Genomic DNA, 13163 nt, shown 5'->3' on the forward strand with positions numbered 1-13163 from the left:
CCAAATGGTTACCTCAACCCAATTGCAAGTAATATAAACAACACATATGTTAAATTTGATCCCTTTACCTTTGTTAAATCACATTTATGAATAGAGGTGCCACTCGTTTTTGTTTCTTTTTGTATTAAAATGCAACAAAATAAGGAAATGCCTCATAAAACAGGCATAACTGGGAAATAATCAACATCATTAGAAATTGAAACATACTCAATAACATCTGTCTGAACAACACATTAAAGCCTTTGAACACTGCCATTATACGTATATCAGACTATACCACACATGAGGGGCAGAGTCTCACTGTGTGTGTATTGCATATGTATTTTTTGCACTGGTTGCATGTATATTGTGTTTTTCTGTCCATCATGGGACAACACACTTCACAGCGTTTCTTTTTGGCTGACGGGCTGGTCCTACATCTGGCTGCTTGCGGGTTGTTCCTGGGGCTGGCTGCTTGCGGGTTGGTCCTGGGGCTGGCTGCTTGCGGGCTGGTCCTGGGGCTGGCTGCTTGCGGGTTGGTCCTGGGGCTGGCTGCTTGCGGGTTGTTACTGGGGCTGGCTGCTTGCGGGTTGGTCCTGGGGCTGGCTGCTCGCGGGTTGGTCCTGGGGCTGGCTGCTCGCGGGCTGGTACTGGGGCTGGCTACTCGCGGGTTGTTCCTGGGGTTGGCTGCTCACGGGCTGGTCCTGGCTGCTCACGGGATGTTCCTGGGGCTGGCTGCTTGCGGGCTGGTCCTGGCTGCTCACGGGATGGTCCTGGGGCTTGCTGCTCGCAGGCTTGTCCTGGCTGCTGAAGGGCTAGTCCTGAGGCTCTTTTACGTTTCGGAGCTGGCTGATGCTCATCCTCCTCTTCAAACTTGGTGTCAGACTCTGAAATGTTATCCTCACTTTCCGAAACTATTTCCTCTGCATCACCATCAAAACCCTCTGTCTCTTCAAATATCAACTGTAGGGCAGTCTGAACAGAGAATCGCTTTGCCATCTTTATCAGTTGTGGTATGGAACCACGCTGACAGAGCTTTTTTATAGTGTCAGGTCCCCAAGCTTGATAGTGTTGGGTGCTCCAATTTTGCAACCTTGTGCGGGATGCACAAGGTTGCAAACAGTGGGTGCACACTGTGGGTGCTCACACCAAGGGCCCATTCACCTGCTTCACTCTTTCCCCCTCTCTCTCTCTCTCACACACACACACACACACACACACACACACACACACACACACACACACACACACACACACAGAGAGGAAGAAGGGAAAATTAGGGTGCACAGAACCTATGATTTCCACACTTAAACAGCTCCGGGTCCACTGGACCCGAACACCCTGTGTGTAATATAAATGTGATGGGGGGGTATACAGGGGTGGGTCATTGAAAATGTTTTCTGATTCATGTTCCTCACAGAAAATGAGCCAAAGCCAATGAATCTTAGTTCAAAAAAATAATTATTTGTATCACTTTTATAAAGCTAAAAACTGAAAACGGGTCCCACAGACCCGAACACCTTATAAGGGTTAAGTCAATTTGGTTGTAAAGGAATACGTCACGTCTGCTGGACGGCAAAGAGGCAGAATGCCTGAGAAGTGTTTCCATTTGTCGATATAGCACTCAGACTATTTATGACTATGCCTGTGACCAATGCCAGCGGGGGGGCGCTCTTTTTTAAAATTGGCGCTTGTGCTGGGCGGCATTCCGGTTCACACCGCATACCGGCGTGTATTTTCGTTATGATCTACATTTTTTATGTGCCGCCATACCGGTTTATTTGATTAGCCTACACAACGTTTGGAACGCTGCGCCGCGCGACACTGTTTCAGACGGGACCCTTTTCATTGTTGCGCTTCTAAACACGCATGGTACGACTACGACTGCAACTTTCTTTATAGGACCATGACTGCGAGGCGTGATATTTCAGGCCAACTGGTAAAAGTCACGGCTTAAACATATAAACCATAAAGCCTATGGATGCCTCGGGATGGACTTGTCAACGCGCTGCGGCATCACTTACTTGATGTTGTTTTGATTGAAGATCGGCAGGTTGTAGTGGCTGTGTCACGCCAAATTTGTACCGGCTGCCAAATTTGTACCGGGCCCGTCAACAGTTGTCCGTTGCCAGGCAACGGACAACTGATTACGTAAGGGTTGTCCGTTGCTGGGCAGGTTTTAAAAAACATTCACGCTCATGTTGCCAAAGACGAAATAACATAATACAGTTAACGGATCACTAGATAACACTTTTTTTTACTTTATATTTGTATTGTATTTAATTGTTTAATCAAATTTAGCTAGTAAACTGAGTGTTTAAAGCGGGTTTCAAAAAACATTCGCGCTCATGTTGCCAAAGACGAAATAACATAATACAGAAAACGGATCGCTAGATAACACTTGTTTTTACTTTATATTTGTCCTCATCCTCCTCCTCATCGTCATCCGCTTATCCGGGGTCGGGTCGCGGGGGGAGCAGCTCAAGCAGGGGGCCCCAGACTTACCTTTCCCGGGCCACATTGACCAGCTCTGACGGCGGGATCCCGAGGCGTTCCCAGGCCGGTGTTGAGATATAATCTCTCCACCTAGTCCTGGGTCTTCCCCGAGGTCTCCTCCCCACTGGACGTGCCTGAAACACCTCCCAAGGGAGGCGCCCAGTGGGCATCCTTGCTAGATGTCCCGAAATTGTTGTATTATATTTGTATTGTATTTAATTGTTTAATCAAATTTAGCAAGTAAACTGAGTGTTTAAAGCAGGTCAAGGACAAAATAGCACAATACAGATAACGGATCGCTAGATAACACTTGTTTTGAACGAGCTTGAAGGTTCGCGAATGTTCGTGAACCTTTCAAGTCATTCGACACGATCGTCCGTTGCCAGGCAACGGACGTCGCGATCATCTGTTACCAGGCAGGTTTGGAATGGATTACGTATGGATGACGTGCCCGGTACAAATTTGGCAGCCGGTACAAATATGGCGTGACAGCTGCATGCGTGAATAACTGAACGTGTGTGTGTCTGTGTGTGTTGCGAGCGTATGCGATTTCAAAGTAACAAAAAAACAAACTCAAAGCCGATGCATGCATCCAAAACTATTCGTTCAACCAAATAAAATTATTCAAAAACAGAGTCGCTTATTTGCTTCAAATACTTTCTTTTATTTTCAAAACTTGGCAATTAATACGGTGCGGTACCGAGCGGTTGAAAACAATGTTGGCGTCTCCTGTGGCTCTGTCACGTTAAAATTTTACCGGGGGCGAAAATTGTACCGGCCTACGTCTTTAGTTGTCCGTTGCCAGGCAACGGACAACTAAAGACGTTGTCCGTTGCCAGGCAGGTTTCAATCGCGCTCATGTTGCCGAAGACGAAATAATATAATACAGATAATGGATCGCTAGATAACACTTGTTTTTACTTTATATTTGTATTGCATTTCATTGTTTAATCGAATTTAGCTAGTAAACTGAGGGTTTAATGTGTATCATAGTCTAGCTAGCTTGTGTTAATTTAATTTCCTTAATTAAATGTAGAGAATAGATTATAGGTAATAGATAGATAGATAGATAATAGATCGATAGATGGGTAGATAGGTGCGCAGGCATTTACTAACTGGTAAATGTTTTTTATTATTATTATTCACGTTATCCACATAACATTTAGCTATTACTGTGTAGGGAAATAGATAAATACAATTCAATACAATACAAATATAAAGTTAGGAACGCTAATAAATGTAATTTGTAAAATAAGTGTTATCTGTCTTGTCGCGCTCAATGAACGAGTTCGCGAATGTTCAAGAACCTTCCCACGTCATTCTACGCGATCGCGATCCTCTGTTGCCAGGCAGGTTTGGAATGGATTACTATGGATGACGTAGGCCGGTACAATTTTCGCCCCCGGTACAATTTTAACGTGACAGCTACCTTGCGATCCTGCGTTATATTACTTAATATGACTTTGGCAGTGATGTTTTACAGCCCGCCATTCACGCAAGTGTAAACCCGAGTATCTGCGTGCATGCCTCCTTTCAGCATGTAATTATTATTCTTTGTGATTAGGCCTATTTATTTTAAATTATTTAAAATATATATATAGATTAGTAGATGAGTCGACTAATCGAAAAATTATTTGAAAGATTAATCGTTAGAAAATTTGTCGTTGGTGGCAGCACTAGTGAACACCTGATAATGCATGAAAAATAAAATAAAAAAAATAACGTAATATACCGTGAAACCGTTGAGAAAAATACTGCGATATCAATTTTTGGTCATACACCCCAACACTAATTGGCACTAGTAAAAGATAGACTGAAATCCACCATGGGCCAAAAGAGACTGAATCACTCGTCTCTGAAAGTGATATTCTGGGCAAATTGGATTTTACCAGCCTCATTAAGGAGTTCTCTGTCGGTCGGTCGGTCCCCAGAAATACATGGTTGCGGCAGCTATGGGGAACTCACTCTTGTTTCTGTATCATTGCTGTTTTAGTGAAGGCCGTCTCAATGTGTGTGTGTGTGCCAGTACTCCCCGAGTGTGTGTGTGAGGGCCATGTAATTTCTTAGCACGCTTTTACACTTGGCACTGAATTTATTTTTTTCTGCGTGATCAGTAAGGGGGCCTCACACAAATAGTAGCCTAGGGGCCAATGACCACCTTAATCCACCACTAATGATGACCTTGTGATGAAATCAATGTTCATATTGGATTGACATTTTTATTTTATTAAAAAAGGAAACACCGGAACAGGAGAATAACTGTTACGGTAAGTTCTTATTCCACATGCTTCACTTTGTAAATGAGTAACAGATCACTTATTAATATCCATGATTTGCAAGAGTTAGTGACTCACACCAAGTCAAATGATATTGCTGTGATTCAAAACATTTTATCTAATTGTACCAGAGAGTCAGAGCCTACCTAGCAGAGGGACCAGAGTGGCAGACCTACTGAACAACATCATCTAGATATTAGATTATAGAATGGAGCTATCCATGTATATAAGACACTACTCTCATAGCTGGGGCGATGTGGCCAGCATAACGTCAGATCAGTGGCGTTTATAACATAGCTCACTGTGTCGTCATGACAACACAGAGCAGGGACAAAGGGTAGAAAGACTTCTGTCCTTGTTTGACCACGATAATGGCAGCCGTCTCCCTACACATATTCAGTCTGTCAAGATGTTCTTCTGTGTAGAGGCTAATTCAGAGTGGAAACCAGGAACTGGTTCAACTGATTCTACATGATTAGAATATTTGGAGCAGTTCATAATAATAAGATGCATAGGTTTCAAAATATCAATCATAGTCCTGGGAGGTAAGGGTTACATTAAACTCTATCATGTATCATGTTACATTAAACTAACATGTATCATGGTTACATTAAACTAACACGTATCACAGTTACATTAAACTAACATGTATCAGGGTTTTGCTGAATGATAGTGACTGCTGTCCTGACATGTTGTTGTATTGTTTATCTCTTTATAGAAAAGGCTAATCTAATCCGTCAGAAGGTAAGTGTTGTTACTGGTTTGATACAAAACACAATAATATGTGACCCGGTCCCTAGCTGGCAGTGGGGGAGTTATTAGGTGATGACCTTGTAACGAACCCAATGTTGTTATTTTATTTACATTTTTATTTGATAGAAAAAGAAAACACCGGAACAGAATAAGAAGCTGGAGAGTAAGTTCTTATTCCACATGCTTCACTTTGTAAATGATTAACAGCTAAGCAGTTCATAGTAATAGGACGCATATCTTTCATTATATCAATCATAGTCCTTGGAGGTAAGCGTCACATTAAACTTTATCATGTATCATGTAACATTAAACTAGCATTTGTCATGATAAACTTGTAGTAGGGCTGGGCGATTTGGACCAAAAGTCATATCTCGATATCTTCAAGCACAATGGCGATAGATAAATGTCGATAGTTGTTGATGTAATAACATAGTTGCCGTTGCCGCGCTCCAACTCTTCATTCTACATCGGTGGCGTCGCTGTGCTCTCATTCTCAGCCTGCCTGCGTCGCAGTGCTCGTTAACCTGCCTATCTGATGGGGGGGGGGGGGGGGGGGGAACCGCTCGGAATTGAATACAGTTTGATGGTTGAATAAACCGTGGACTAGACACTGCCTCCGCCTCGTGTTTGAGAACATTACAATTATAATATATAATATCACGCACCCGCCGGAGCTGCGCTCCGGAGGCGCACACAACTTTTGGCTGTGATTTTATATATTCTATTGTAATGTTCTCAAATATGAGGCGGAGGCAGTGACACCCACCGGGGCAGTTGTCCGCTAGTGCTGAACGGTTTGTTGAAAAAGTCATATTGCGATAATGTGGACAATATTGCGATTTGCGAATGCGATATAATAAACAAATGGTGTCATGAGTCTACTTGCCTGGTTATCAAGAAAAATGTACACAGATTGCTGATAATTTTAAAATGTTTATTTCTCAACTCAAACATACAAACTTAAACTAGCATAAAAAAATAACAATATTTTACAAATTAAATAAATAATGAAAAATTTATCTTTTTCAAAATAAAGGCATTTCTGCAGTGCAAACTTGTTGGGGCAATTGCTCTGTCGCTAGCTTAGCAACTTTTTAGAGTTTAACACGGTTTTAAACTCAAGAAGTCTCGTGACGTCTTAAGCTCCATTGCTGTGTCGTATGTACTTGTGGTTTAACCTGCAGCTCCGTTTTACCTTGATCTCAATTGCTGTGTCTTCAGAGAAATTCACATCAGACACTAGAGGGCGTATTTTGTGCGTGTTAGTCTAATCTCAAAACTGACGTGGTTTTAGAGGAGACTAAATCAGTTTGCAGGATGAAGCAAGGCTCCATCATAACCGACACACACACACAGAATTAGTTTTATGAATTATTTACACTTATTACATCAGGTAGGCCTTCAGTACAATACAGGCTACAATATAGGAGTTGCTTATATAGTGCCCAACTAAAACTCTACAAAGAACAGATTATTTGTATGTAAAAAATATAAATGAACGCACAGAGGATCGTACCATTCAACGAAACATAAAAAGGTCAATGCTTAACTAAAATGGTCCTAACTCTCCTTCTCCGAGAATTGAAAGGCGTGACATTACCCTAAGTACTCGCATAGGCCTATTAGTTCGTCTTCATTTAATTAAGTAATCACGTTTGCATACACACACCAAGAGAAAACCATGACAAGTAATTGATTGACGTAGGTGAGGGCAGATTCCAGACTCAGATTTCCACAAAAAGTAGCCTAGACTATTTCATAATATATGTCAACATTATTAGCGTTTTTATTTATTATAGTTTTATTATATTAAAGTTCACTTTACATTCCAATTAAGTTTTTGTTGGTAATTATAGCACAAAATGCATCCACCATTAAGTTAAGACTGCATCTGCTGGAGTATACTAGAAATCAGAGTACTTCCGGTTTCCAAGCAGTTTAAACCAAGTCAACTAAGAATCAGCTGATCCTGTACGAGTCGTTACACAGCAATCACGTTCAACCTCGTGCGCAGCTGCGTGTTAAACTCCAAAACCTCAGTTTTAGGGAGTACGGTTTAAAGCGCAGGAATGCTAGCTGACAGAGCAATTGGCCTTTTTCTCAATAGTACATCTAAATGAAATAAATAGAATAAATAAGAAAATACAAAAAAAGAATTGCATTCTTTTTTTTTTATTAAATCGCAGCCTTTTGCGGTTATACAATCGCAAAGGATGATGTGATTCGATTAATCGTGCAGCACTAGTGTCCGGGAGTCCGCAATAATTTTGGGACGAGATTTGAAGTACTCTCTACAAAGTAACTGATTCTGTAATTCGTCAGACACCTTGTACCCAAAAAATTTCCAAACTATGGAGCCATAGTGACTCCACGTCACTATGGAGTGACGTGAGTGGAAGGGGGGCCGGGCCGGAGCAGGGTGTGTGTGAGCCGGAGGCAGAGCGGGAGAGAGATAAGCACAGTTACGAAATAGCAGGCGGCAGGCACGGTTCGAAACTGCTGTTATTTGGAAAAAATGAGCTGTACTTTCAACGCTAATTAAACTATACCGATGTTGCCGATAGCGTCTCGTTCCATATCTCGTTCCATACCTAGTAATTAGGGGACTGTAAAAGGAAGGGTTACCCATTCATCATATTACATTAAACTCTGACGTGTATCATGGTTAGATTGAACTAACATGTATGAGGGTTATGCTGAATGTTATTAACTGCTGTCCTGATATGTAACTGTATTGTTTGTCTCTAAATAGGATTATATCCTCGATTTCTGGACGTAAGTGTTTTACTGGTTTGATAAAGACCACAATAATATGTGTGACCCTAGCTGGCAGTGGTGGAGTTATTAGATGATGACCTTGTAGTGAACTCAATGTTGATATTTTATTCACATCTTTATCTTTTAGAAAAGGAAAACACTGGCACTGGATTTTCTGTCAACTGGTAAGTTCTTATTCCACATGTTTCACTTTGTAAATGAGTTACAGATAATTTATTAATATCCAGTGATTTGCGAGGGTAAAAGATTTCATCTAATTGTACCAGAGAGTCAGAGCCTCTATCTGATGATGTACTGAACAACATCCTCTAGATATTAGATTATAGAATGGAGCTATCCATGTATATAAGACACTACTTTCATAGCTGGGGCGATGTGGCCAGCATAACGTCAGCTCAGTGGCGTTTATAACGTAGCTCACTGAGTCGTAATGACAACACAGAGCAGGGACAAAGGGTAGAAAGGGCGCTTTCACTCCTTTAGTGCGTAGACTCGGTCCGATTCAGGGTGAAGATGAGGCTTTGTTACATTTTCATTTGGTTCGGTCAGCGTTCACACTGGACTCTGATAGGCCGACCGTATTGTAAACCAACGCCTCGCGGTCGGCGGGTCGCTCGTCTGTTGGACAGAACCTCTGAGGGAAACTCACAATTCTTCCTAGTTCAGGACAACATCAATGAAGCAACTTTGTGCGATCTTTTCATTTTGCTTCAATGTTTCTACTAATTAAAAATCATTTGGAGGAACTTCCACCATTCCTTAACTGAGTAATTTAAAACAAGTGAAGCCTGTGGATTAAGAACTTACCATTTAACGTCGTCTCTCTCTGAGCGGCTCTCTCTGAGCGGCTCTCTCAGAGCGGCTCTCTCGGAGCGGCGCTCTGAGAGCCGCTCAGAGAGAGCCGCTCAGAGAGAGCCGCTCAGAGAGAGCCGCTCAGAGAGAGCCGCTCTGAGAGAGCCGCTCTGAGAGAGCCGCTCAGAGAGAGCCGCTCAGAGAGAGCCGCTCTGAGAGAGCCGCTCAGAGAGAGCCGCTCAGAGAGAGCCGCTCAGAGAGAGCCGCTCTGAGAGAGCCGCTCCGAGAGCCGCTCCGAGAGCCGCTCTGAGAGAGCCGCTCAGAGAGAGCCGCTCAGAGAGAGCCGCTCAGAGAGCCGCTCCGAGAGCCGCTCTGAGAGAGCCGCTCAGAGAGAGCCGCTCAGAGAGAGCCGCTCAGAGAGCCGCTCTGAGAGCCGCTCTGAGAGAGCCGCTCTGAGAGAGCCGCTCTGAGAGAGCCGCTCAGAGAGAGCCGCTCTGAGAGAGCCGCTCAGAGAGAGCCGCTCAGAGAGAGCCGCTCAGAGAGAGCCGCTCAGAGAGAGCCGCTCAGAGAGAGCCGCTCAGAGAGAGCCGCTCAGAGAGAGCCGCTCTGAGAGCCGCTCTGAGAGCCGCTCTGAGAGCCGCTCAGAGAGAGCCGCTCAGAGAGAGCCGCTCTGAGCGGCTCTCTCTGAGCGGCTCTCTCTGAGCGGCTCTCTCAGAGCGGCTCTGAGAGAGCCGCTCAGAGAGAGCCGCTCTGAGAGCCGCTCAGCGAGAGCAGCTCAGAGAGAGACGCTCAGAGAGAACCGCTCAGAGAGAGCCGCTCAGAGAGAGCCGCTCAGAGAGCGGCTCAACATGTATTAAGATAACATTACATTAACATGTATCATGGTTATGCTGAATGATAGTGACTGCTGTCCTGACCTGTTGATGTATTGTTTATCTCTATAGAATGGGGTTATAAAATACGTCTGGAGGTAAGTGTTATTACTGGTTTGATACAGAACACAATAATATGTGTGACCCTAGCTGGCAGTGTTGTTATTAGTTGATGACCTTGTAATGAACCCAATGTTGATATTTTATTCACATTTTTATTTGATTGAAAAGGAAACAGAGGAACCAAACAGGAGGTTGAATGGTAAGCTAATATTCCACATGTTTCACTTTGTAAATGAGTCACAGATCATTAATTAATATCCAGTGATTTGCAAGGGTTAATGACACACACCAAGCCAAATGATATCGCTGTGATTCAAAACATTTCATCTAATTGTACCAGAGAGTCAGAGCCTACCTAGCAGAGGGACCAGAGTGGGAGACCTACTGAACAAGATTGTCTAGATCAGGGTTCCTCAACCTTTTTATTACTGAGGCCCGGTATGCATATTTATATGGGGGGTTATTGTTAGGGTTGGTGTGAGGCCTCTCCTGTTGTCCTGTGGTAGTGAACTTCAAAATATGAATGGCCACTACATTTTTCCCCACTGATACAGTAAGCGCCATAAATCCTGTTCCACACACATAACGACCCAAGTATTTACATAACAATAGTGGCATGAAGACTTTATCATGTGTAGCAGGCTAGTGGGGTTTCCACGCTACCAAGTTGAATAGTAAACCACACAATACACAGAGCAGTACAACGTCAGATGATTTATTTACCCTGTGAATAACAATCCCCGTGGTGGGAAAAAGGTAATCCACAATCCGTATCCAGGGGTCGTTGCCAGCTCAAACAAAGCGGTCGGTACACAGTGGGGATGGGATAGTCTCTCTCTCTCTCTCTCTCTCTCTCTCTCTCTCTCTCTCTCTCTCTCTCTCTCTCTCTCTCTCTCTCTCTCTCTCTCTCCCCCCCCCTCCCTCCCTCTCTCTCTCTCTCTCTCTCTCTCTCTCTCTCTGTCCCTCCCTCCCTCCCTCCCCCTCTCCCTCTCTCTCTCTCTCTCTCTCTCTCTCTCTCTCTCATGTGGTAGCCTGCTCTCCCCTTTAAACCCAAGCACTCCTGCCCTATGCTCCTCAGGCATCGTTAAGGGAGGAAGTCCATGTAAGGCTTGGGGGTGGAGCCAGCATGCTGCCAGATATCTCCCTTCGATCACCACTCCCCTCACTCCTCCCCGCCGCCTGCCACACATGATAGAGAAGTGGGGTTGGGATTGGTTGGTGTGACGGCCTCTCATTTGAATTTTGTGGAAGCATTATTATTATTTTTAATTTATTTTTTAATTCAGGTAGGCTTTATTTCTAAATCTCTGCGGCCCGGAGGTTGAGAACCCCAGTGTGGTAGGAATTTCTGGACCACGTCAATCATTTCTTTATAAACTGAGTAGGAATAAAGAGTCTACCGAACTTATAACAATTAGGGTAGTATATTTAAGTAATAAACGTATAATAACATAAAACAAACATACAACACAATCCGAGGCCTAACATACAATCATCCGAGGCCTCAGATGGGAGTTCTCCCTGCGTCTCTCCAAGAGCTCCTCAAGGAGAGGTCGGATCCATTGATAAAGCAAGGACTTCAGGTCTGAGGAGGCTGAGAACAGCTCTGACCCCAATATGACTATAGTACTGGTTAACCAGAGGGTGAACTATCAGTGCACCTCCTCAGGATGTCCTGAAGGGGGACGTAGCCGTGCCTAATCAGTTGGAGCCCTGGCTTCACAACCTTCCTGAGGGGCTCAAGGAAACAGACCCATACCAACAAATGGCAGTTAGAGAAACGGAATAGGCCCATTACACCTGGACTATGTATTATATTATAGAATGGAGCTATCCATGTATATAACACACTAATCTCATAGCTGGGGTGATCACGACAACACAGAGAAGGAACAGAGGGTAGAAAGACTTCTGTCCTTGTTTGACCACGATAATGTCAGCCGTCTCCCTACACGTATTCAGTCTGTCAAGATGTTCTTCTGTGTAGAGGCTAATTCAGAGTGGAAACCAGGAACTGGTTCAACTGATTCTACATGATTAGAATATATGGAGCAGTTCATAATAAAAGGATGCATGTTTCATAAAATCAATAATAGTCCTGGAAGGTAAGGGTCAGATTAAATGTATCAAGTATCATGTTGCATTAAACTCTTAACATGTATCATGGTTACATTTAACTAACATGTATCATGGTTACATTAAACTAACATGTATCATGGTTACATTAAACTAACTAATGATAGTGACTGCTGTCCTGACATGTTACTGTATTGTTTATCTCTATACAGAATGCATTGAGGTCCTTCTGGAGGTAAGTATTATAACTGGTTTGATAAAGACCACAATAATGTGTGTGACCCTAGCTGGCAGTGGTGGAGTTATTAGATGATGACCTTGTAATGAACCCAATGTTGATATTTTATTTACATTATTATTTTATTGAAAAAGAGAATACCGGAACAGGAGGCAGAGTGTTACGGTAAGTTCTTATTCCACATGCTTCACTTTGTAAATGAGTAACAGATCATTCATTAATACACAGGATCAGATGTTATAATCCCTTGTGCCAAAATCCAAGGAAAACACATATTCAGAAGCCCCTGTCCAAACCAACCTTATAAGCACGCTGGCTACTGAGCTACCAACCAAAGGTGAAAAAAAACACGAGACAACTAGCCCAATTAACAGCAGTAAATACAGCAGTAAGCAGTAAGCAGAATATCATTGGGGTTATCAAGTGGGCACCCTCTTTCACAGATGTTTCGTTTAAGTTAGGCCCACGACACCTCCTGAAGGCTTAACAATGAAACCAGCGTCCTGGATTCACCCCCCTCAATGCTGCCACCACATTGCCACATTTAAAGCATCTAAACACTCTTTCCTGCATCGTACCCCTAGCCCTACCCCTAACCCTGACCACACAAACACGTTGGCATATTAGCTCACGTTAGCACAGCTGGCTTACCTCAGCTTGCACCCCAGGAAGTATGTTTTCTCCTTACCCACAGCCATTCACTTGCTCGTTCTGCTGCCACGGACATGTTACTAACCGCCTGCCTCAGACTTCGTCCACAAATACCCAGTTCAGTCAGCAAGCTAATAGCAGATCTAGCCACAAACCCCCGTGCACCGATTTCAACAGGCCTTAGTCGCG

The 13163-nt window shown here is 43.6% G+C and overlaps 3 protein-coding genes across 5 annotated transcripts in view; all 3 read left to right on the top strand.

The window, feature by feature from the left end:
* Nucleotides 1-10770, top strand: part of LOC130385923 (tumor necrosis factor receptor superfamily member 5-like) — a 59405-nt gene extending 48635 nt beyond the window's left edge. For all 3 annotated transcript variants that reach the window (XM_056594721.1, XM_056594710.1, XM_056594716.1), the window contains 7 exons: nt 4712-4742; nt 5470-5495; nt 5631-5667; nt 8257-8279; nt 8410-8446; nt 10019-10044; nt 10178-10770. In XM_056594721.1, the coding sequence (XP_056450696.1) occupies nt 4712-4742; nt 5470-5495; nt 5631-5667; nt 8257-8279; nt 8410-8446; nt 10019-10044; nt 10178-10264 (267 nt within the window). In that variant the 3' untranslated portion in view covers nt 10265-10770. The remainder of the gene's footprint in view (nt 1-4711; nt 4743-5469; nt 5496-5630; nt 5668-8256; nt 8280-8409; nt 8447-10018; nt 10045-10177) is intronic.
* The window catches only part of LOC130385898 (tumor necrosis factor receptor superfamily member 23-like), a 71132-nt gene that overhangs the window by 48665 nt on the left and 9304 nt on the right, over nt 1-13163 (top strand). The window lies entirely within an intron of this gene.
* The window catches only part of LOC130385951 (tumor necrosis factor receptor superfamily member 23-like), a 113993-nt gene that overhangs the window by 23093 nt on the left and 77737 nt on the right, over nt 1-13163 (top strand). The window lies entirely within an intron of this gene.

Source organism: Gadus chalcogrammus, chromosome 1 (genome assembly GCF_026213295.1).
Source record: "Gadus chalcogrammus isolate NIFS_2021 chromosome 1, NIFS_Gcha_1.0, whole genome shotgun sequence".
Classification (NCBI taxonomy): Eukaryota; Metazoa; Chordata; class Actinopteri; order Gadiformes; family Gadidae; genus Gadus; species Gadus chalcogrammus.